Consider the following 26,226-nt stretch of genomic DNA (forward strand, 5'->3'; position numbering starts at 1 on the left):
TCAAAAGGCTGAACTTGCATTTCGTTTGTTAGTATTTGGCAAGATTTGATTCAGGGGACGTTTAGCCTTTGCCTTCCCCTGAGGAGGCTGAGAGAGTGTGGCTTGCCCAAGGTGGGTTCCCATGGCTGAGTTGGGGATTCGAACCCAGGTCTCCCGAGTCATAGGCTCAAAACACACTGAAGAAATAATCCGCTTTGAGACTGCTTCAACTGCCCTTGCTCAGTGCTATCCTGGGAACTGTAGTTTATTGTGGCATCTCTCAGACAGAGAAGTCTCAATGTCTCACAAAAACTACACTTCCCAGAATTCCCTAGCATTGAGCCAGGGCAGTTAAAGCCGCCTGAAACTGGATTGTTCCTGCAGTGCGTTTTGGACCATTGTCCCGACACTGGAAGCTACTACGCCACACTGGCTCTCTCACTACATTACCACTCCCTCCCCAGCTTTGGCTGCATCCGCACGGCAGAAATAATCCAGTTTGGCACCACTTCAACGGCTATGGCTCCAGGCTATTGAATTCTGGGAACTGTAGTTTGTTGTGGGGCCAGACCCCTCAGAGAGAGGTGAAAGGTCTCACAAAACGACGATTTGCTTTCATCTGCCCATAGCCTGCTAGCATTTTAGCTTCTGGCTTTCTATACATTGGAGGGATTAAGCAGCCTTGATTTCAATGGGATTGAATTGTTTGCCCAGAAATTTGGAATAGAAAATGTCGAGGATCATCTGTGCAGGAAGGAACCATGTCTCTTCTGCTGCCAGCAGCCTTTGTCAAGTCCTTTGTTTGCTCATTGTTGACGTCACGGCGCCTACAGCCAATGAGAGTCAGCTGTGTGCGAGGCGCAAAGGACCCTGGGATCAGTAGTTTGGAGGAGGAGATCGCTGGTCTTCTGTCTCCCAAGATGCTGCCTTACATTACAAGAACAGGAAGGCGGGTCCTTCTGCAGCTATCTCTGGCTGCAGTTCTTCTATTAAATGCATTTTATTATTCAGGGTGAAGACTGCTAACTACCTTCTCTGTAAAGAAGATTGCATTGCCCAGCCCTGTTTTCTGTTTGGGTGGTTGCTGTAGCTTTTTAGTCATTTCTCACTGTGTTAAAATTGGATTTATATTCCCTTTCTCCCAAAGGTACTTTTAACATGTTCTTGGGTTCAGTGTCAGAGCCATAGGCCCCAACAGATTTCCTTTCTCCCAAAGGCACTTCCCAAGAGGTTCCACCTCTCTACTCTTATTTAGACATCAGATTTCCACCCACTTATTCCCAGTTGCAGTATTTCTTGGGCTAAAAAAGCAATCTTGTAGCGCTTCTTGGAGATGTCGTGGGAGAAAGAATTTTGTAGCGCAAGGTTTCATAGACACAGGGCCTAAACAGACAGGCCAAAATAAAGCTGCTTCGGGTTTAAATGATGCATGTGTGTTTTAAGAGTCCAAAAGTCGCACCAAAACCACACTCCAGTCCCAAGGAGTGGAGCACAGCTTTGGCGAAGCTTCTGGCCTCTTAAGATGCGTGTGTCATTTAAACAGCATGCCTCCAAAGTGACCCAAAGCAGCTTTATTTTGCCCTATCTGTTCGGGCCCACAGTCTACTTAATCTTGTGGTTGATCCCACTCTTTTTCAACTGATTTAAGATATTTTTTTTAATCCGCTATGTTTGGAGGACAAGTACACAGTTTCTTTTTTTCAGGGGGAACCGGACTGGTTTCCTCACTGCTGGTGAGGAATGAGATGGTGACTGCTTTGGGCTGGGCTTAGAGAAAATCCATACTTGGAGGTGGACTAGCGGGTGACCAGATTCTCCTGAGGGTTATCCGTTTATTTTAAAATACAGTGGGCCCTTGGGGTCTGCTGGGGTTTGGTTCCAGACCATCTGTGGATAACAAAATCTGGATGCTTGAGTTCCATTAAATATAACGGCACAGCAAAATGGTGTCCCTTATATAAAATGGAAAATCTTGCTTTGCTATTTGGAATTTATACTTTTTAAGAATATTTTTTAAGCTGTGGATGTTTGAATCCGTGGATAAAATATCAGTGTATAAGGAGGGCTGACTGAATTAATAAGCAGAAGTTCAGTAGGAATGTTTTCAGTGCTTAGCTGCATGATAGGGAGAAAAAAACCCCCACATGACCAGCCCCATTTTGTGAAGGCCCTCCATATGCATGGATTCTGTGTCCACGGATTCAACCATCCATGGACTGAAAATATATATATTTTTTAAAAATCCAAAAAGCAAAGCTTGATTTTGTCATTTTATATTGTATATAATGGGACTTGATGTTGCGGGGTCCTGGAACCAGATACCAAGGGCCCACTGTACAATAAAGTTTATGATGACCAGCATATTTCAATTTGCCATGCAATTATCAGGCACAGGGTTCTTTGCCCCCTGGTCAAATAAATGTGGCAACCAGAGTGACTATCATCTGCTGTTGGTTGATTGACCATAGGGATTTTAGTCAATTAATAGGTAATATTTCTTCATATCCTAATAAAATTTACCTGAGGGATGGGTGGAGGTGGGGAGTGTATTTTTTATTTTCAGATATGCCAGGCCTGCCAGTAGGGTTGGTGCAGTTGGCCAGCTGTGGATACCCTCTGCAAATTGGATCACTTTGGTTTGTGATTGGGTGCTGCCATTCTGTTCAGATGTGGGCACATGTTAAGGCTTGCACTGTCCAGTTTCCTCATCAAACAGAGTAGTAGTAGTTATGGAAGCCTTTATCCTCCAGTTCTACCAAGTGGAGGTGATACAAACTCAATTTATGGTGGACACAGAGAAAAGAGAGGGCTGTGACTTCTTCTTCTTGCCACTTCCCACATAAGCCCAAAGAGGCTCTTCCTTGCAGTGATGATGATGAATAGATAACAGAGTTAGTGATGGTAGTGGACAGCAGGGACAGTGATGGAGACCATGGGGACTCCTTTCCCCTCAAATTTGTTGAGGATGAAGGAAGAGCAAGAGTCCAGCTACCTGACTCCTTTCTCTGCCTGGTGGGTTCCATGTGAGATTGTTTCGGCTAAGAAAGTGACAGCAGCTGTTGCTCTTGCTTATAGGAGATTTATGTTTATATATGTATGCAGGTGTATAAGGCAGTCACCACACAAGCATTTGACTTCAGCTCTGTTGGCAGAAATCTGGAGCTAACCCAAAAGTTCTCTGCAGAAGCAATACAGCAGGCAGGCAAAGCTTAGAAGGAGCATTCCATTTTCTGAGAAAAGGAGGCAGAACAGAATGTGTCTTCAAAGGGGATGCTGTGCACCTATGGTTTTTAAAAAGTAGTTATTTTAAAAACTCACTTATTTGGAATGCTTTTTAACTGACAAAAAGTTTTTTTATTATTAATTGATCAAACAAAATCACTACAGGGTCTAGAACTCCAGCCTAAGCATTCCCAACCCCTTTCAGCAAATATGCTCAAATATTTTTTTCAGTACCTATCTAAACAAAAAGGTAAGAATGATGATATCCTCCCCACAAATGTGGCCTAAATAGAGAATGTCCTTTTTGAAATGGCACCAGTGCTGCTGCTTACATTCTTCACAAACAGACTATGTAGTCACCTTCCAGGTGCTGCTGGGTTGCACTGTTCATCAGTCCTAGCTGGCACAACAAGTTGTGAAGGATTGTAGGAGTTATAATCTAACAATGGCTGGAGGAAAGCACACCTTTCACTCCACTGTTCTTAATAAATCACATGTCTCTGGTAAAACAACATGATTCCTAAGTTATATTCTCTCTAGCTCATCCCAAGAACCTCTTTTCTGATTTTCCTTGTAGGTATAAAGATTACACTTAGGGCCTTTTCTATGCTTGAGCAAGTGCTACGTGTAACATTTACGATGGTGGGGTGCATTACCTGACATTGCAGAGGCGAGCACTGACATGGCAAGCAATTCCCCATGAGTTTGAAATGCCTCATGAGCTCCTATTTCTATATTAACCAAATAAGTAAGATAGGACAGCTGTTAGGGGGCAGAGAACAACAGGGACAACCTATAGGGAGAACAACCTGTGAAATAGGTTGGGGGATTCTGGATGTTGCAGATAATCTTTCCAAGCTCTGGTGATGATATACAAATGTTTCCCTGAAAGATAGGCATAGCCAACAACCACTGCCAACCTTTTTCTGCAGTGTGCACCCACACTGGAGTATTGGCTGTGCTCTAGATTGTTGGCTGTGGTCAATTATTATGGGGTAATAGCAAGTTCCAGTAGACCTAGCTCCTGCTCTGTACTGGGGATGGGAATTATGTGGTCCTGCAGATGTGGCTGGACTTCAACTCCCAGTAGTCCATGCCTTTGGCTATAGTGGCAAGAGATACAGTCCAACAACATCTAGAAAGGTGCATGGTTCTCCCTCTGTTGAACTGGCCATGAACTTAGAACTTGCTGCCAAATGTTCTGTAGCACAGAGGCTCCATGGCAGACAAGTTGATTTGAGACCCAGGAATTCCTTTAGTGGTAAAATTTGGGAAATAGCATTTAGGACTGTTTTTCGGCATTAGTAACTTTATAGAAACTTGGTGTAAATGGATAGATGGGGGTTAGGTCTGCTAGTGCTACTTTCAAGCTATGGCCATCACAGGAGCACCAAGAGCAGTGATAATGAGTCATGTGGCCCTCTGGATGTTGTTGGACTACAACTCCCATCACCCCTAGTTAGCATAGTCTATGGTGAGGGATGTTGTGGGTTGCAATCTAGTGGCATTTGAAGGGCCACACATTCCCCACTATCATGCTCTGCTCAGAAATTTACAAGTCTCCCCTTGGCCACTCTTAGGAGGCAAAACCCTTAATGTAGCCATTCTCATTCTAAACAATCGCATGTGACCCCCCCCCCCCAAGCCTTTTATTTTGGGGAAGGAGCTGCTAATCTATGGCAGCTGGTGGCTTCCATGTCACTGAGGTGGTGAATCTCAAACCTTTAAGGAAGTCAAAAGTCCTGAATCCTAGCTCCCAAATAGGCCTGGTACTTGAATATCTCATTTAAAGTTTAGAGTTAAACCCAGAGTAGATTCATTGCCCCATGCAATGATACTGCGGATCCTCCTTTTTCTTCTAGCCTCCTCAGTCCTGGGTCCTCTGTACCCTTTTCACCCAGAACCACTTGTCTCATATTTTGACCTTGTCAGACTTTAACTTTCTTTACAGCAGCTGCATTACTCTGCAAATACCATTTAGATATTGAGGGATTTTAGTTAGCTGTATTAATAGTCTTTTAATTTCCTTCAAACTTCCTTCAGGATTTTTGCCTTTTTATGTTAGATCTTTATGAAGTGCTTAACCTTCTTTCTCAGAAGTTAGGATATTCATCAACATGCTGGGACATCAATGAAAGCTCAGCCAGGGCTCTGATAAGTTCACAGTATGCCAGTTTTAGCTAATATTATGTAAGCTTTCATCATAATATAATAGCTTCCTCAAGCTGAAGGCCAATTTGTTTCAAGTCAACCTGCAGCTTTGACTCATGTCACCTTCACCTCATTCTGCCTCATAATTTCTGGCCAGTTTATAGCTGGGTTCACAAGACAAAGGCCCAAATCTCCACTTCAATTTGAAAGAATTGAGGGAAATTGATACAATTTGCAAAGTAGGATTCTAGGCTTCTTAAGCCCCTACTCCCCAGGGGAGTGGGTTGCCACCCAGATTGTATGGAACTCCTGTGACTACTGTGTCTTCATTACTTTCTACCCATTAAGTCCACATTACTTTCTCTGAGTTATGTATGATTCACTGGAGAAGACAATATTTCTCAGTAAAGCTGAAGGCAGTAGGAGGAAAAAAAGGAAGACCATGGCCCTGAGTTTGCAAGACCTGAGCAGGGCTGTTGATGGCAAGGTAACTTGGAGGTCTCTCATTCATTAGTCAAAGCTGACTTGATGGCACATGAACAACAGCACATGTATGATGGAACTTTTACAGTCCATCAAAGCTCAATCTCATTGCCTTTCATTCTATATCTGTAAAGGCATGGAAAACAGACCAAAAGTAGAATCTAAGTTTCCATTTCCTCCTCTCTAGCTTTCTAGTCTGATCACTCTAGCCATATACATGCATTCTAGAATGCCATTACCATGAAATACAAAGCCCTGATCTTACACAGGGCAAGGGTAGGGAGCCATCTTGCTCAGGAATGGTGCCAACTGCTACCCACCTCCTGAACAAGTTCACTGTTCACCCCCTTGCCACACTTCCTCATCTGCAAAGTCTCCAGCAGCCCTGCAACTTTCAAGCCAGGGTAGGTGCTGATCTGAAGCAAAACATCTTATGTACTTCTACTTGAACCTTGGTCATCCAAAGGAGGTCCCTGCAGAGAGGTGAGGCTGCGCTACCATCCAGCAACCATCTCCTCAGGCAGGTGTCACCCGGCGCCGGAAACAGCTGCAAGTGATGCATTTGAGGAAGCTCATGCTGAGGTGGAAAAGGCCAGTGAAGCGGAAAAGCAGGTTGTAGTAGGTCCCAACAGAGAGGTCCCCTGAGGTGTCAGCATACTTCAGGGCCACCAGCGGGGTGTACAGTGTATTGGTCTGTGTCCGGAATGGTGGACGCTCTTTTGCAATGACATTCACAACAGCCTGAGAAAAGAGAAAGCAGACAAGACTCTGGTATTCTGAGATGGCTTCTTCTTGTTTGGGCCTTTTCCCCTGGCTCTCCCTGCAGAAGATTTATCCATTTGATTCTTGACACTTTGATTTCTCCCCCCTCCCCCATTTTGGAGCCTTATTCACATTCCCCTTTCTGCCTGTCTTTCCTTTCTCTCCTTTTTCTGTTTTGCCTCTCCTCTCCTCTCCTCTCCTCTCCTCTCCTCTCCCACATGTCCCTGTCTGAATATTCTTGGATTATAGCCCAGTTTATGAGATGCATCTGTTTGTCATTCTTTCTGCTACCAAGGGGCCCTTTGCTGTTTTTGAAGTGCAACTGGATTGCTCCTTTTGGAATGATTTTACAAGTTTGCAAATTTTACAAGTTTGCAAGGGACCTGTGCTAGAGTGGCATATTTGCTGGCTGCTGCTGCTTTTTCATACTTCATTTATTAATTTTTGACTGCTAGCTATTCTTCCTTTAAATAGTGGTCAGAGAGTGCACCCTGTGGGCATTGTGTAGCTCCCAGGGATCCTTCCTTCTCACAGGTCTCCCTCCCTCTCTTGATCCTCCACTGTTTTCCCCTTCCAATATTTTTGGTTTTTTAAAAAAGGCCAATAGTGCCCTCTAGGGGGAACAATACAGCATGGTTAGTTCAAATTACAAGAAAATATTCCATTTAAACCATTTTTTACTGTAAGAACTATTTGGTGGAACAGATTGCCTTGAAGAGTAGTTGGCTCACTATCTTTGGATGTCTTTAAACAGAGGCTGCATGGGCACCTCTCAGGAATGCTTTACCTGTGTATTCCTGTATGGGGTTGGGTTAGCTGTCCCTTGTGGTCCCTTCCAGCTCTAAGATTTCACGATTCTGTAATTTTATGATTTCCTCCCATTATGCTCTCAGCAGCCGCCTGGGCAGGGGAAGAGGATTTTTTGTAATACCAGAAGTGGCCACTGAGATGTCTGTAAATGAAGCCACTTCCATGAAAATGGAGTGAAATGCCCCCTCATGCCCTTTTGTGTGGGCACTTTTGTGTAGAGGTTGCAGATAGAGCAGATGGGAGGTACTGTAAGTCAAGGGGAGAGGCATCCTCCTGATATCCTCAGACAGGGCATCCTCCAGACCACTGGAAGTTGTCCATCCTTGTGTTAAAGCTGTGGTTCAGTGGCTATCACAAAATGGAGTGATTTGGATGACTTTAAGCAAGGATTACACACCCAAAGAGAACCAGATTCTGGTCATGTTGGAAATATATTCCCTACAGGACCTTTACTATATACCAGTCATTGGTGAGCGAAACAGGTGGGAGCTCTTTACTCATGTCACTCCCTATTTGTGGGGTTCCTAAAGGAACCCAGTTGGCCAATGCGAAAGCAGAAAGCTGGACTAGACAGGTCTCTGATCCACTGTCAACAGTCTTCTTGATTATGTTCTTATGCTCATGTTTTGCACTCACAAGGTCCAAGATCCAGCCCCTAGCAAATTCCTTGTGAGAAAGGATTTCAGGTAGCAGGACTGGGAAAGATCACCTTCACCTATGCCCTTAAAGCACTGCTGCCATACACAATAGGTCAGACTTATGCACAATCTGACTTTGATTTCCTACAAACCAGCTGCTGGCTAATTCCCTCTATGCCAGGTTTCATAAGACTCACAGACAATGAAACCACAACCACCATAAGTTTGGTTCTGTTCTCCTCATTTGATCTGGTGCTAAAATATGGAAGAAGCTTTCCTTTTTCCTCCAGAGGATGCTTTCTGCTCTCATGATTGTTAGAAGAAACTGAAAATATTTGGGCAGCTTGAACCATATTGGGGTAGTCATAATCCTTTCCAGAGGTGGTTGGATTGAATTTTCTATCGTCTCTCCCAACTGGTTGTGCTGACTAAGGATGATGGAAACTGCAGTCCAACAGCATGTGCTGGACCACAGCTTGCCCATGGTAGTGGTACATGCTCATAGGAAGCTAGGGAGATGGACATAGTTGTGGCTTCTGGTATTTGGGATTCCTTCCTTCCTTCCCTCCAAATAGTGTGTGTTTAGGGGAGTAGAATGCTGACTGTTTGGGGAAATTGGAAAACAAAGGAGATGAAGGGTTTGGATGGCAGGAGAAAGCACAAGCAATCCACTCAAAGCAGGGTTGGGCAAAAGACAGCTTATGCACTGCATGGAGCAACAAGACCATTTTTGTTGGCTCCTCATGACCCACCTCAAAAAAAATTGGTGGGGAGTTTTTGTTTGTTTGTTTTCTTTCTGAATGATATATATTGTCCCCTAAAGCTTCTTTTTTAAAGGTCTAAACATTGTTTCCCCTCCCCACCCCAGGAAGTGACTGGTAAATAAGAAAGTTACAAAGTACATGTGAAAAGCTCTCTTGCCCACAAAATGCCCAGTAGTAGCCCACAGAGGCTTTCAGGCTAACAGTCATTTTAGGGACCTCTGAATTATTATTTCTTGCAGGGATTGGTGGGCAAAAAAAGAGAGAATAAGGCCCTCCAGGGTGCCATGGGAGGGTGAAGTAGACACCCCAATCTCTATTAACTGGACACCCTTGATTTCAAGCTACTAGGTAAGTGGCCACTTAGTTAAGAGCCATCAAGTCAAGGGCTTGATTACGGAGGAAGCTTATGGCTGTTTGTCTGCCTGATTGTAGCCACTTATAGGAGACCCAGCATGGTGTATTGGTTTGAGCGTTGGGCTACAATGCTGGAGACATGGGTACGGATCTCCACCCAGCCATGGAAAACCCACTGGGTGATCTTGGACAAGTCATACACTCTCAGCCTCAGAGAAAGGCAAAGGCAACCCACCTCTGAACAAACCTTGCCAAGAAACTCCCATGATTATGGCAGCATTAGGGTTGCCATAAGTTGGAACTAACTTGAAAGCACGCAGCTACCAAAAATCACCAATAGATCTTAAAAGGAGCCTGAGTAAGCTAGTGTAGGAGGAAGGAATTGCTGACAATGTGGAATACTACTTTGTCTGCTGATGACAACTTGGTTTAGTGGTACTGTATCTGCCAGGAGCAGGCCCATGGACCTGATCTGGTCTAGTAGTATTTCCCTGTCTAGCCTTATGCGGCCTGCTAGAAATCCCTGATCCTTTCTGATGTGATGCACAATGATTTTCTCTCCTAATCTGATGTGGCCTGTTGGGCTTTCCCATCCAACCTGGAGGCTTCTTCTGTTACTATCGCTGATCAGAGACAAAAGACTGTACAGGAGTGTGTCTGGTTTGCATAGAAGTGAGACCCATATAAAAGAACTTTCCTCTAGATGTCTCCTCGCTCGCATCACCAGTTATTCTGTCCATACCTTAGCCACTGACTCAGGAGTCTGGCCCATGGTGGTGAAGATCTCATGTGAAGCTGGCAGATAGATCTCCTTGAAGTAGCGCACTGTGGCAGCATCGGCTCCTGGGAACTCAGAACGTGCCACGTCCTCCATCAGCTTCATCTCAAATTCTGTGTTCACTGGGCCAGGCTCCACCATAGATATGCTGTGTAACAAAGAGGTTGTTAAGACCCAGAAAGAGATAGTGCTTGAAGCTGGGATTCTTATATCAGATGTCTGATGTTTAAAACAATTACCAACTACTTTTGCAAATATTTCAGGCAATTCCCCACCACACCCCATATACATTCCAAAATGTTACTTTCAAATTGTGTAACTATAACAATTCAGTACCCTCAAGAGGAACCTCTCTCTGCTTGAGTCAGTGTTCTGGGTGGCCTCTTGAGTGTAGGGATTTCTGTTGCTTCTCTTGGATTCAGAAGTGAGCAAAATGTGTCTCCTATTTTTGTGGTCACCATGGCCCCAGACACCCCCAAATGCTCCTTAAGGGGTTTCTAACAGTAAGCACAGCGAAGCAACTGTCTGAAGTGACTGATTTTGGAAAGCATCAGAGGGAGCCCCATGGGCTCTTCCTCCTACTGCTCTAGGTCTTCCTTCCACTGCAGTCAGAGGAGTAGTGGTCGCCTCTGTACTCTATTACTGTTTTGTGTTTCTTCATGCACAGCTGTGGGGAAGCTTATTTCAGCTAACCTTAAGTACATGTATATCATATGAGATTAAGGCAAGGTTGCTGAACCTTTTGCCCACCAGATGTTTTGAACAATGCTTAATCATTGGCAATACTGTCTGGGTCTGCTAAAATGGCATTTAGCTCTCCCTGTGAGCTCACTGTGACTTAAAAATCCCCAACTTTGGCAATTTTGCTATAGATTCTGTCCTAGCTGTATATGTTTCCCTGGAGCATATTACTTCCCTTCCAAGTGCACATCAATACAGAGGGTCTCTCCTTCTTTGGATAGTCATCTTTCAGGAATGTTGTAGTGGTATATATCTGCATGGCAGGTGGTTGGATTGGATGACCCTTGTAGCCTCTTCTGACTCTAAAGATTCTATGAGTTTATAATTTATGTTAAAATTCAATTCCCTTTGACACAAAATTATGTGGTTGGTTATTAGCAAATAGTAGTATTTATGGCTAAGGTGATTCTGTCAGCTTTTTAATCCTTAGCCAGCTGTGTGCTTATGCTTAACCCAGACTGACCTTGTCCTTCAGTGTGATTTCCTAGCAGCTCTTGTCATCTCACATATCATTCTGTTTTCTTTACCTTGGATCTGATTTGGAGTAGGGAAGGGATTGTGGCAACTCTTGTGCTAATTTTAAAAAATCAACTTTTTGTCTTTCATCTTTCAATGAATTTCAGTTTACTACCAAATTTTATGTTTCATCCCCAACTTTGGCAATTTTGCTATATACTGTGTCCTAGTTATGTATGGGGCCAGTGGGACTTGCAATGTAGCAACATTTGGAGAGGTACAAGATTCTCACCCCAACACAGAACTTGCATCTCCTCCTGACAACATTAACAGAACTGTGCAATAAAGAACATCATATAGTGTGGTGTACCAGTGTTGTTTTGGACTCTGGGACAGCAGGGCTAGAATCCCTGCTCAGCCATGGAAATCCACTGGGTAATCTTGGACAAATCACACTCTTTTGGCTTCAGAGAAAGGCAATGACAACCCAACTCTGAGCATATCATACTGAGAAAATCCTATGAGAGGACTGCCATAAGTCAGAGTCAAAGGCACAGCACAACAACAACAACAGAACAACAACAAGGAGGACTTATCTGAAGAGGGGATTCCTTTGTTTTGCCCCTCCATCACTACACTCCTGGTTCCAGCTATCTGTGCTCTACAGAGAGCTACTAGCTCGCTGCTTCTAAAGCTATCAGCTCCTTTGAATTCTGTATAGGACAAACATGAAAGTTTCTACCCAAGATAATAAATTGACACCATCTCTTTGAAAACTGCTAATAGTCTAGTGTGTGTGTATGTGAGAGAGAGATTTCCTGCTATTTTAAGGAAAGTCATTGCTTTCCATGTCCCCTCTTCAGTTAGATAAATTCCATCATTTTGCAGGGCTGGGAAAGTGGCCTTTTATATATTTCCCAGTAAGAGGATAAAAAGAAGCAATGATTTGTATAAAATTGTCAAAAGGAAATTTAAAAATCATAACTGTTATAGATATACAGTGCATCTCATTACAGTGGAAAAGACCACTCAGAGGCCCATTTACACTTTAACTGCCATGGTTTGATCTTATGGAATCCTGGGATTTGTAGTTTGGTGATGCACTAGAGGAACCTCTCTGGCTGAGAATTGCAAATGGCTGTCCCTAAACTGTCAGCCCCAGGATTTCATAAGCTGAAACCATTGAAATGAAAGTGGAATAACAGTGTCACAATTTTCTATTGAGTGGTGACTTGTGTGCCACACTGTCCGTTGCAAAGCCTGGAAAAGCAGCTTGTTTAGATGACAACTCTCAGAATCCCCCAGCCAGGTTGTGTTTCCATATTCTGTTGTATTGTTTATATGCTATTGACAAGCAACTTCTATGCTAATGTTTTCCATTTTTAGCAGTTCTTAATCTTAATCTTGTCTTGGACAAGTCAGTCCTTCAGATAAAGGAAAACTCAAACAGGGGACTGCCCCTAACAGTCCTTCAAGGAAAAGATTATCCTCTGTAATTGGGACACATGGTTGTCCAAAGGATTGGACCAAGACATTTTCATCCCTGAGGAAGAAAGATAGTCACCCATTCCCTGTCTTGACTTCACCATTTCTCTAGGTAATTGGTTCCATTGCCAAACTGCTCTTACCATCAAGATGTTCCTTCTAATGCTCAATTGAAATCTACCCTTGCTGTAACTTGAAACCATTAGACCTGGTCTTGTCCTCTGGGGTAGCAGAGAATAAACATGCACTTTCCTTTCTATGACAGCCATTTAGAAGCATGCAGTCGTGTGATCCCTCAGTCGTCTCTGTACAAAGCTGAACAAGCCCAGCTCCTTCAACTTTCCTCATATGTTTTGTTTCTCAACCCTCTTATCAACTGTGGCCCGGTACAGATGGGCCTTTAAAGCACTCTCATCATGTGCGAGGGTTACCTGGTGGGCGGAGCACCCACATACCTCACAACCCTCATACGTGATGAGGGCGTAACAATGGCGGCACCCTGTTTACATTGGTGCCGCCATTGTTACATAAGTGCTGCACGGTGTCCACACAGCAATGCATGACATTTACGTAATGAGTGCACCAGTGGCACACTCGTTATGCTGCTGTGGTGGCAGAAGAAGAACCTGCTTTTTGCGGATTCTTTTTCTGCCGGTGGGAAGCTGCGCCGTTTGGCAGCTGAGGCTTCCCTCTGACGAAAAAATAGGCACCGGCAGGCCGCCTTTTTTGGGTGGTCTGTACTGCGCCAATGTTGCCCTTCTTTGGACTAGTTCAACTTGTTTATATGCTTTATAAATGAGATGCCCAGAACTGAATGCAGTACTCCAGATGAGGCCTGACTAGTACAGAATGTACTGAGATCATTACTTCTTTTGTTTTGAAAATTAGTTCTATCAATGCATGCTAAAGTATTATTTCCCTTCTTGCTGCAGCATCACACTGCTGGGCCATGTTTGATTTATGATCAACAATAATCCCAAGGTCTTTTTCACATGTGCTACATGTTCTTCATGTACTATCCTTCAGGACAATTAGCCATTATAGGCTCTACTTTCCATATTTTCCTATCAGTCTTTGCCCCACAGCTATCCCCACAGTCAGCCACCCTACTCTGCCTAACAAAAGGATGACCCCATCTGAGATTTCATCCCCTGCAATTCAATTCCCCACTCTTCCACTCACAAAATGTTGAATTTGAGGAGCTGTACAGCCAGGCTTTCACAGAACCCTTCCATTGCAAACTTGGAGGCAGCATAGACATCATTGAAGGGGACACCTGGTTGGAAAGGAGAACAGACAAGAAGGGAACACAGAGTCAAGGCAGAGCATTTCCCAGAATCTTATATTCTTGGTTAAAGAGAATCAGAGAAGCAGATGTGATTGACACTAGCTAGACACTTCAGGGTGCCCTGAGTGGGTCCAATAAGTCTTCTTTGTCACTGTTGCTGCTCTCCATTGGTTTGCTTTTAGGCCCCATCTACACAGCTGCCCAACCACAGACAAGAAGCAGATGCTACCCCTTCTCTTTGATCCTGACACTTCCAAGAAAGATGAGGTGGACATCTGACAGGGAAAGCAAGGAAAACATTTAGTCAAATAAAGGAAATGCAGGAACTTAGTGGGTGCCCAGTGATGCCAACTACAGTGAAGCTAACAAAGCTGAGCAAAAGGTAAAGTCAATATGGATCTGGGAGCCCAGAGAGAAATCTGGGAAATAGAGGATCTTTTTCATGCTTGAGTATCTGAAGCAAGGGAGGCACAGCATGTACTGTGGCTTCAGATATTTTTCAGATGGACATAAAGAAAGCATAAATCAAAGAAAGGCAGGACTATGTGTTCTCTGGAAAGGCAGGACAAAGCAAATTCCCAAAATGGAGATTAGAATTTAAAAAACTAAACAAAACATTCAGATCAGATCTTTGATGATAAAATTTGATTGTTCCCCCTTTGTTCATAGTTCACATAAAAGCAGACTCCCAGTTTCCCCTAGAAAAAGTTAGTTTTATTTTTTGCATTAACCCACTAAAGATTTAAAGGTCCAGAATTGTCAGCTCTAGCTCAAATGAGAAACAATGTGGAGTAGTTACAATGTTAGATTGCAATTTGGAAAATCTTTGGTCTAGGCCCCCAATAAACCATGAAGGTAAGTCACTGAATGATCACAGGCCAGTTGAGTGCTCTCTCTCTCTCTCTCTCTCTCTCTGCATGATCCTACTTCATAGGATTGTTGTGAGGTTGTAGAGGGAAAGGGAAGAGCCATGCACACCACCTCAAATTCATTGGAATAAAAGTGGGAAATAAATATAATGATGCATAGTAGTGACAGAAATGACAGAAAAAGAGGAGGAGGAAGCAGTCTGCACCCAACTGTCTGTGGGTGTTTTATTTCTTCAGCCACTGAGTACCTTTCGGGGTTTTTAATTTGGACCCATGGCATGATACGTCATTTGCTACATAATTTACCCTAAATGCTTGGAGATATATCCTTGTGGATTCAGGAGTCTGCTTGCTCCTGATAGTACCCAATGTTATTCCTACCTTGTAACCCCATGACGCTGCTGATGACAACAATGTGCCCTTTCTGACGTTTCTTCATCTCAGGGAGAACAGCTTTGATCATGCGAATAGCACCAAAAAAGTTTGTCTCAAAGACGCGCTTCATATCATCGATGGAAATGGACTCCACGGGGCCCACAAGCCCCACCCCAGCATTGTTCACTAAGAAAGGTGATAAATAAAATAAAACAAACATCAGCAACTCTAAACATTATTAGCCACCATATCCCACAGAAGTTTCTGCCAAAGTGCAATCTAGGTGAGTCTGGAGATCCCTTTATAAAATGTCATTCTTTCCATTTCTAGTTCTGTGTTTCTCCACTTATGCTCCTCCTAAACTGTGCTGTCTTACATTTCTGTGCCATCAGCTGTCATTTGCTTTGCATTTATGTCCAGTTTGTAGGCTTCCTAGCAGCATCTCTTGTTAGTGATCGTTGGATGCTGGGTAAGGTAGGCTGGCCTTCCCTAACCTGATGCCCTCTGGATGTTTTTCACCACAGCTCCCAGGATTCTTGGCCATTGCCCATACTGGCTTGGGTGATGGGAGCTGAAGTCCAAAGCATTTGTGGGATAGCAGGGAGGGAAAGAGTGAATAAGGCCTGTGATAGAACCAGCATTACTTTTTCTTTTCTTTCTTTCTTTTTAACTTTTCTTTAACTTTTCTTGGAGTGTGTTCTTATGTGTGTCTACACTACCCCTGAATTGGCCATTTGGTTAGGTTGTGTGTGTGTATGTGCTTTCAAGTCACCCGTCGGCTTATGGTGACACCATGAAATTCCTAGGGTTTTCTTAGGCAAGGAATATTCAGAGATGGTTTTGCCAGTTCCTTCCTCTGGAGTGTAGCCTACAGCACCTGGTCTTCACTGGTGGCCTTCCATCTCAGTACTGATCCTGCTTAGCTTCCAAGATCAGATGGGATCTGGTGCCTTTAGGCAAAGGCAACTGAACCTGGGATATTTTGTATGCAAAGCATGTGACATACCACGAAGCAATGGCCTCTCCCAAAGGCAAACACAGTGGTTGCTAGGCAACTGCAACATCACATCATAGTTGGGACCTAGCAACTGCAAATACAATGCTTTCCAACATTTCCCAGCATGGTAAAAAGTCCAGGCCAAGATGGAAGCAACAGACATAGAAAGATGGCCTTTGTTTGGGCATCTTGACATCTCACTGTCAGGTAGGAAACTTCTCAAATGAGAAGTTTATCTATACAGCATTGTACCTTGCCTGAAGGTAGTGTTTTAGGATTCAAAATGTTGTACATAGCCTTAGGGTTTCTCCTTAAAAGGATAACATAAACAGATAAAATTGGTCTGTGTTTGAAATATTTTCCCTTAAGGGACTGAGAAAGTCTGAGCACAATGAAGTGAAACAAAATGCCAAAAGGTAATTTAGTAGAGTTTGCATGCGGTTGCCACAGTAAAACTTGGCTGCTCACCAAGTCATTTTTACCCTTGCAAGATCTTAGTATGGTTTGTAATCTATCAGATTGCAGGTTTTCTTATGTATGAGTTTTTAGCGTCTCTAAAATGTTTTGAGTTGTTTGTTGTATTTCTTGAATCTTGATCAGGATATGTAGAATGGGCTGAAAATACTTTAATAAAAACAAAAACAAAATCATTGAATGAACATCTTGATCTACAGATTGGCTCACCAGTGATTTTATGTTGGGCGATTTCCTAAAAGATCTTGGCCAGTTGTTGCTAGTATTTTAATACCAGTAGTGAAGTAGTAGATACTGTTTCTGAGGATGAGGGGAGTGGATCTTCTTCAGGCAACCAAGTATCCTGGATCTACAACTTTCCTTGGCATGACACCAATTGTTCACTTCTGCTCTGTTTTTATGGTGCACAGTGGTTTGCACTACATCAGTTAACTGGGGCTGCACCCACTGTGAAGACGTGATACACTGACATCACTTTAAGTGACATGGCTCAATGTTATGGAATTATGGGATTTGTAGTTTTGTGAAATATTTAACCTTCTTTGTCAGAGAGCTCTGGTGCCACATCACACTACAAACCCAAGATTCCATAGGATGGAGCCATGACAATTAACATGACATCAAACTGCATCAACTTTGTAGTGTGACAGCAGCCTAGGATAGGGAGGGCTGATGTCTGGATGACTCTACCTTAAGGTGATGTGTATGGACCTTAATGGACACATGTCCAAAAGTTTAGCCAGTTTATTTTATTGTGTTGTCTGCAGGCCATCAGAATATCCAAATGCAGATAGAGAGAAAACTCTTAAGTACATTATAACCAACCATTGTTTTGCAAGCTACTGGAGTTTCCTTTACAGTCTCTGTGGAGTTTATCAAATGGGAGGAATTTCTCTTACATTTGAATGAAAAGAAAGTGGGGCCATAACGCATTCACTTAAAGTCGCTAGTTTCGCGCAATTACATGAATGCGTATTGCATTCAAACTGGCTCCCCGCTGCCCGAAAATAGCATGCCATTGCCCAAATTTGCGTGTGGCTGTCTATCACGCAGTAACGTGAAACCACATGATTGCGTTCGGACTGACTTCCCATTGCTCGAATTTGTGTGTAGTGGGTTATCACGCAATAACGTTAAACCCCATGATTGCGTTCAGATTGCCATCGAATTATACTTCCAATTCCCCTTGTCTGATAAACTCCTCTATCATACAAAGCAAGGATGGAGATGGTGTTGGCTCCCCAGAGGATATAGGCAACAACTCCCATAATTCCTCACTATTGGCTTCATTGGATAAGGCTGATAGGATTTGCACATGGACAACATCTGGAGGGCTGCATTGTCTCCACAAAATAATATGTGTATTAGCAGTTTTAATTCTCTATAAGGACAAGGTTGTTTGTAAATCTAATAACTCTTTCTTGTTCAAGGCCAAGGCTTCATCTGCACTGAAGAAACAATGCAGTTTGACATCATTCTAAGTGCCATGGTTTAATGCTATGGAATTCTGTGATTTGTAGTTTTGTGAGATATTTAGCCTTTTCGGTCAGAGAGCTCTGGTGCCCCAGCAAACTAAAAATCCCAGGATTCTATAGCATGGAGCCATAGCAATTAAAGCAGTGTCAAACGGCATTATTTCTATAGTGCAGATGCAACCCACATCATCCCAGATAGTTTGGATTAAAACTTGGATAACTACATCTCTCTTGCAGATACAGTAGAGATTCCAGGTAAATTCAAGCAAAGTTTCAGAGGAAGTCCTAGGGCTTTGACTACATGACCCCTGGCTCCACTACGCACTGGTGCTCCTCTTAAATCTCACCCCAAGAAAAATCCCAGGGACTGGAAGGGAGACAGTTCTTGTGGAAGTGGAAGATATTCTCTTTTTGACTGATCAGGGACACTCTTTGGCTTGAAGGAAAACAGGCAGAGACATCTTTTAAAAAAACTGGCCCCAATTAGACCTCTTCTCTTACTGGACTATTTATCTCCTTCTTCCACTGGTGAAACCTATCATATATTTTGTTTATTAGTGGTGTATTTTTGAAAGCCAGTCTGGTGCAGTGGTTAAAGTGGAGAAACCTAGTAGCAGATATTGTTGTTGTGTAACTTTAAGTTGTTTTTGACTTATGGCGACCCTAAGGTGACCCTATTATGGAATTTTCTTGGTAAGATTTGTTCAGAGGAGGTTTACCATTGCCTTTCCCTGAGGCTGAGAGCATGAGGCTTGCCCAAAGTGGGCAAAATGGGTTTCATGGCCAAGCAGGGAATCAAACCCTGGACTTCATAAACATAAGTCAACAGTCAAACATATTTAGTGGGTGCATGTCCCTGGGTCTGCTGTTTCTCTCCCCCTCACTTTTTCTTCACCTAATCCACTTTGCAGGTTGTTAGGCAGATACATTTGGGTGGTGGAGGGAGAACTATGTATTCTGTTTTACATTCCTTGGTGCAAGGGCAGAATAAAAAAAATGTACAGTAATAAATACAGTAAAAGATTACTGTGTTGTTTTGTAGCAATGTGAAATGACTGCTCACTGCCTTCGGGTCTCTGTATTCCTTAGTCTGTTTCCTTGAGCAAGGAGAAAGCCTGCTGGAGACCTATATTAAAAGCCCTTTAGAAAGCAGCATAGAACCCTGCTTAGGAAACCCGTTGGTGTTACCAAAATTTATGTGGATCCTGAATGAGTACTTAAGGTTCAATTAGGCAATACAGTTGTTATAATAGCCATGCTGTAGTAGATGATTTACAAAGCAAACACTTTAATAGAGTAAAGAGTGTTCTCCATTAAATTTATTTTGTACTGCTCTCCCTCCCATTCCCAGCACCAATCATAGTATGCTCTGACAGATGTGAGCAATCAGTTCTCTAGCTATAATGTTCAGATGGGCAAAGTGCACTCCTCCAGATGAGTTGCAACTCCCATCAAACCTAGTCAGCATAGCCAGTGATCAGGAATGCTAGGGACTTACATTTGACAACTTCTGGAGAGTTGCCAGAAATGGCAACATCTGGAAGGTTGGCAACATCTGGAGGTTTGCCCTGTGAAATAAACATTTTCTCCATGAACTCCCATCAAATTTAGCCAGCACAACCAATGATGAGGAATGCTGGGGACTGAAATTTGGCAATATCTGGGGGTCATCATTTGCCCATCCCATGAAATAAGTATTTTCTTCAAAGTGCTTACCCAGCACATCCAGCTGTTTCCCAGGAAGGCTGTTGATGCATTCAGTTACAGACTCATCGTTGCAGACATCAAGGCGCTGGATGGTGAGAGTCTTATTGAGTGTGTCTCCAGCAGCTGCTTCCAGTTTATCTTTCTTGCGGAGATCACGCATGGTGGCAATGACTGGAAGGAAAAATGAGCACAGGCAAATAGTCATTGATTTTTTTAAAATTTATTTTATGCTTAATATACTATGTTGTTGTTGTGTGCCTTCAAATCATTTATGACTTATGGCGACCTTAAGTCGAACCTATCATAGGGTTTTCTTGGCAAGATTTATTCAGAGGGGGTTTAGCATTGCCTTCCCCTGAGGCTGAGAGCATGTGATTTGCCCAAGGTCACCCCAGTGGATTTTGTGACCAAACTGGGAATCAAACTCTGGTCTCCAGAGTCGCAGTCCAACACCCAAATCACTACACCACACTGGCTCTACCATACAACTCATGTAATAAAAAATTATCACTAATTATTTCATTTTTTATGCCACAAGTCTTTCAGCCCCTTCTCCCTTCCTCATCCCCTTCTGATGACTATAGCAAATCTTTTAATACCTAGTACCTATAATGTGGAATATCTTATTTATAATTTCTCTTACTTCATTGTTCCACTTTTCAGCTTTGACTTTCTCAGTCCAAAACCCCCACAGAGCCACATATTGTGCAGTAAAGAGAGACTTCAGGTTAGACTAGAGATTGGGTCATAACAAAATCAAAAGAGAAAAACATTATCACATTACACATATTGTTGCGGGCCTTCAAGCTGCTTCTGATTTATGACGTCTCTAAGGTGAACCTATCACAAAGTTTTCTCAATAAGATTTTTTTCAGGGGAGGTTTGGTATACCCTTCCTCTGAGCTGAGAGCAGGGACGTAGCCGGGGGGGGGAGGTCTTGGGGTCCGGATCCCCCCCTTCCATTAGAAAAATGAATGGTGTGTGCTGCTGTGCCACCATGCCCAAGCCCCATTATAATGGTGGCACTTAGTCTGGACCCCCCCCCCCTTCCTAAAACCCTGGCTACGTCCCTGCTGAGAGTGTATGATTTGCCCAGAGTCATCCAGTGGGCTTCCATGGCTGAGTGAGGATTCTCACTCTGGTCTACCAGAATCCTTGTCCAGCACTCAAACCACCTACACACATCTAACTTCACAATTTAAAGTGTTAAGATCTGTTTTTAAAAATGAAATTAATGTGTTGAAAATAATAACGTTCAATATAGCTGTTAGTCATCCTGGTGGTTCTGCATTTCTTGATCAGAGAACTGGAAATCTGGCGGATGTTCACTTCTTACCAAACAAGACTGAGCAGCACACAGCTTATGATGTTTCATTGGACCTCCATGAGGACTAGAGACCTTTTTTCAAAGAAAGGAAGCTGAATATTTTGGGAAAGTGGATTGGAATATATGCAGTTGTGCTTTTGTGCACCACTTTGGTATCCAGAAACGTGAAGGCTGGCTTCATCACAATCATAATAATAATCCATAATGGTGATAGTGTTAGTGATATAGCTGAGTGAGTTGTCACATCCAGTATGTCCTTACAGCAATAATTTGGAAAGACCGAGAGCTTAGAAATAAAAAAGGGAACCCCTATGTTGCACAGAAACACACACACACACACACACACACACACACCAAGGCTATTTGCTCTGCTGCAGCCTGAAACCCAGTGGCGGCAGGTCTAGATTGGCTGGCTCAGAAGCAGAGAATGTTGTTTCTTTCCCAGAGGTCAGGAGGGCAATTGAGGATTCACGCATTGTAAGCTGCTTTGGGGTCATGATGCTAAATCCCTATGCAGCTAATCCCCTCTGTGCAGATGGGGTTTGGGAGTGGGGGACATTAAAACCAAGTTGGATGAACACTTTGCTGCCAAGAGTACCAATAATGTGAGTGTGTTTTGTGAGTGTATGTTTGCCTGTGTATTTCCAATAGACAGATTTTGTGTATGCCCTCTCTTTAAGAAATAATAACACATCACACACACACACACACACACATGAGAAGTTTCAGTAACGTTTACCATTTATTATCTAGTATCATAGACGTAGTTGTTCTAGGGCTTCAGAACCTGTTCTTTTTGAGTGTTTGTAACATTGCATACTTCCAGTTATTAAGTGGTACAAATACCTTGTTCAGCAGGTCATTGTTATTAACTATACCCCTCAAAAACTGGTAGTTTGAGTCCAACCAGGGATGTTGGGTCAACCTGCCACATATGCCTGCCTTTTAAAGAGGAACCATCAACAATAGAACAGCATTTTCCACCCAGAAAGTATCTGTTCCATCTTTAGCCTCTTCATTTAAAAAATGAAATAGTTTGGAAAGTAGGCCATGGAGAAGACTTTTCTCTGCCCAAGACTGTAAGCAGCTTGTGCCAGTCAGAGTAGTGAATACTGTACTAGGCTGATGGGCAAATAGTTTGAGACATGGCCTAGCACATATTTCTACAGACAAAGGGTCTGAGGCTAAGAGAGAACTGCTCAGCAAAAGGTACATAGTGAATCCATGCAGCTGCAAGACAGTTTTGAAACATCTTGATTCACATTTTTCTAAGCTATAATAGCTAGGAACCTTTCACCCTTCCTCACAAACTGCAAGATATTGCCAACCAGTTTGGTTGTCATTCTCAGACTGCATTTAAAAACAACAACCCAAGTTTCTAGATTTTATGGTTATAGGCAAACAACTTTTAATGTTAATAATGTATCAATAATAGCTAAATTGCTTTTATCTGTATATGTTTTATTAATGTAAACCATTTGACTCCCAATTTTGGGGGAAATATAGGATATGTATGAGTTGTTGTTTTTGTTGTTGTTGTTGTTTTAACATTGCTTTCTTACTCAACTGGTGTCTACTTTGTGCTTTCTTATTCAATGGACCTCAACAGTTTATCCCAATAATCTACCAATGTCAATCCCACCTTTCTTCCCAGAGCTAATGCAGGGATGGAATCCCACTAATAGGCTCTATCCACATAATGTAATACAACAGGATGGATTATCTGGGTGCAGAATGTAAAGGGAGAAGGGGATTAACACAGAATTCAGGATTTCTTTGGTAACAGTATTTGTGATTGTCCGCATTTACAATCTGCGTGTTTCATAAAGCTTCTCAGCTCAGAAAGCGAGCCCAGTGTTATGCTGCCATCCTTATCCACTGATTTTTTTTTATCCACAGGTTCAGCCATCCATGGTTTGAAAATACTCAGATACCCCTATCTACAATAGCAGTCTACCTCTAAATGCCAGTGGCCAGGGGATGTGGACCAGAGGATGGTTCACCAACCTGACACTCCTCCTTCTGTGAGCTTTACAGTGCCACCTGACTGATCATTGTTGTAAACAGAGGGCCTTGGCTCCAATCAGAGGCAGTTATGTTATGAACTTTGGTTGTAGCGCACATTGTGCAGATGCCTAATTATGGGCCATGAGGCAGCCATGCATGAAGAGTTGTGTGTTTTGTGGCAGCATTTGTGTGCAAGCCATGTTTGTGCTTGCAGTTTGCATTGTGGTGCACCTGTGGTGTGAGAGTATAGTTAATAGAGAGAGAGACAGTACACAAAGGTTTAACTCTCAGAGGATCTCTGCTGTATCAGTTCCTGAAGCATTATCTAACAGACCTATGGTTTGCTCTCTATCTCTCATGCCCTTTGGACTCAGTGCCTCTCTGATCCAGTTACTTAACCCTGGGCTATGTAAGTAGCACAGTTTTGTGTGCACACACACACCACCCATCTCAGAGAAAGCAAAATTGGTGGGATTGGATTGGAGCAGGGTGTTTCTGGAGGAGGGAGAAAGAAAAGGATCTGGCCTTTGATAACATTCTTATGATGTTTGAGACCTTCTCACCCCCTCACTGCACACACTTTGGTCATTTGTAACTGGTTACACAAGTGTCCTTTGTGCCTGAATCTGCACGAAGCCAAGATGCAGGGCAAAGGCAATGGCTTGCTTCTACTGGACAACAGGAGTAAAAAGACAAAGGGGTGTGAGGGGTGAGTAGATAGGGAAAGCAATCAGGAAGGTAGGAAAAAGTTGAGATGAAACTAGAACACAATGAGTGTGCAAAGTGCCAGGCAGACTTGGGTGCAGAGGGTGCAGGGTGCTCTGGGAAAAGTGGGTGTCAGATTGGGTGAGCAATGGGAATCCTCTGGGGATAAAGATTCAAGAGTGGGTGTGGCAGCCCACACGTTCAGTAGCAGACTGTCATGGATCACTGAAAATTAATGCCTGACTTTAATAGAGACATGCTGGGTCTGTTTAAGTACTTCTCATTTCAAGCCTCATGTGGGGTCCTTCTCACTCTCTTGTTAAAAGTTATGACCTGGTCTCTGGTTCCACCACTGTCTGTTCTTGTGAGCTGTGGAGGCTGAGCATTACAGAAGATGCTTGGAGGTTGCTATAGCAAAGCTGTTGGAACCTACACACACATACAAACACACACACCATCCTTTCTTCCTCCTGTAGCCAGGTGAGTTTGCTCCCCCACCCCCCAAACAATGCCCACTCACACCAACCAACCCCCATCCTCTTTTGGATGTCTCACCGTGAAATCGCTTGCCAGGATCCTGTGCCAGCTGCACAGCCATGCGCAGCCCGATGCCCGAGGAGCAGCCGGTGATAAGCACAGTGCGTGGAGTTGCCTTGGCCATGGCTGAGCTGCAGGGACTGGTGCCTAGAAGGGATCAAGGCAGAGAGAGTGACAGAGCTCTCTCTTCCAGCATGTGACCCAGGGATCAGCTGGCAACAGGGCTTGAGGTGGGCAGGGGCACCTCCTTCTGGCAGATGGCCACCCCTCCAAACCAGTGACTGCAATTCCCAGAGCTCTGCCACTGACTGTTTCCCCACTCCCTCCCCCCTCACCAGCTGTGTCTATGGGCTTCTTGTAGCCATGCACATTGGCGGGTGGTCCAAGAATCCACTCTGGCTTGTTAGTGGTCAATAATAATAACACCTTTAATGTGCCTTTACAGGGTCATCTCAAGACTTACTGAGCAGAATTGAGAAAAGTTATTTTTTCTGACTGCAGCCCCCAAAATCGCTGAGCCACTGTGGTCAGACTGTAGTCAGAAAAAGTAAGTTTCTCAAGCCCTCTTACAGAGAAAATACATACAAGTGTTCTGAATATTCTGAACAATGGAGATCTCTTGTTGATATGTATTGTTTCAGACATTGCAACTCTTGCATCCTAAAGAGGAATGGGAACCAAAATCCACATGCCAAGGAAGGAATCATCTTGTTCTTCAAATGTTGGCAGACTTTAACTCCTAGCAGTCATATCCAGTGGCGTGTAATACTGAGAATCACAGTACAGAAAAATTTGGAGGACTACATGATTCCCACCCCTGTTTCACACCATATCCTCCAATTGTTCTAATTTGACAGGAATAGTCCAAATCAATCTTTTCTCATCCCCACTTTTTCAACTGCTTTTAAAATTTCCAAGTTTCTTCTCTTCCTTCCATTTCCTTCCTTTTCTGCTCTGCTTTCCACAGTTGCTGCAAACTGAGTTCAACGTGCAAAAGTAGTTTGCACTCAACTCCACAGGGAGTAGGGAAGACTAAATCTTGTCCTCTTCATTAGGCTCAGGCAAAAGCAAACTGCTACAGCCTCTCTTAGGCATGTCTGTACTTCCTCATTGATACCCTTTGCCTCTGATGTTGTTTGACCACATGTGCCCCAGCTTTCATTTGTAAAATGTTAGAAGGGACGTACACACATGCATGCACTTCCATACAACAGGAGGGAAGATCCACTTCTAATTCAGTCCATAGGCTTGCTGGGTGGCACCTCACTCTGTTTCTGTTCCCTATCTTTAAAATGGAGGGGTGAGAAGGACCCAGCTCACAGGCTGCAATAAGGGTGAACAACTGCTTGCAGAAGAAAGAAAAGAAAAGAGCAATCTCATTATGTTCCTTACTCTGGCACAGGCTCAGCCCAGACAGGTAAACAACCCAAGCTTTTACATTGTGACATTAGCATTTTAGAGTAGAATGAGTAAGTGGGCTGAGGAACCAAAATGGCATTCTCCTTGAGGAAGAGAACAAGCTGAGCCCCCACTTTGCAATTTATAGGTGGTCCTAAGGCACAACTGTGTGGCTTTCAAGGGAACCTAGGGTGTTGTGCATTTTCAGAGTTGTATCTCTACTATAACATAATAAATCAGGGCTGCCTTTCAGAGGCTTAGGATGTGTGTGGGCCTCCAGATGTTTTGGGACTACAATTTCCATCAGCCCTATCAAGCTTAGACAGTGGAGAGAGATCATGAGAGGTGCAGTCCCAACAACATTTGGAGGGCCACCTATTTTCCAATCCTGTTGTAGGAAAAATTTATGGAGAGTGCTTTTTGAAGTATGGAGCACAGCTGCTT

General features: G+C 43.4%; 1 protein-coding gene across 1 annotated transcript; it reads right to left on the reverse strand.

Moving 5' to 3' along the window:
• Positions 1 to 2,984: 2,984 nt before the first annotated feature.
• RDH8 (retinol dehydrogenase 8) lies at positions 2,985 to 24,509 on the reverse strand. Its single transcript, XM_089482959.1, has 6 exons — positions 24,403 to 24,509; positions 19,818 to 19,979; positions 15,162 to 15,341; positions 13,806 to 13,899; positions 9,906 to 10,089; positions 2,985 to 6,576 (listed from the first exon to the last, which is right to left on the reverse strand). Exons 1-6 carry the CDS (start codon positions 24,506 to 24,508, stop codon positions 6,352 to 6,354), a joined length of 951 nt encoding a protein of 316 aa, XP_089339085.1. The 5' UTR covers position 24,509; the 3' UTR covers positions 2,985 to 6,351.
• Positions 24,510 to 26,226: the final 1,717 nt, after the last annotated feature.

The sequence above is a fragment of the Sceloporus occidentalis genome, unplaced genomic scaffold, assembly GCF_023333645.1.
Source record: "Sceloporus occidentalis isolate IW3139 unplaced genomic scaffold, rSceOcc1.0.p SCAF_1, whole genome shotgun sequence".
NCBI lineage: Eukaryota > Metazoa > Chordata > Lepidosauria > Squamata > Phrynosomatidae > Sceloporus > Sceloporus occidentalis.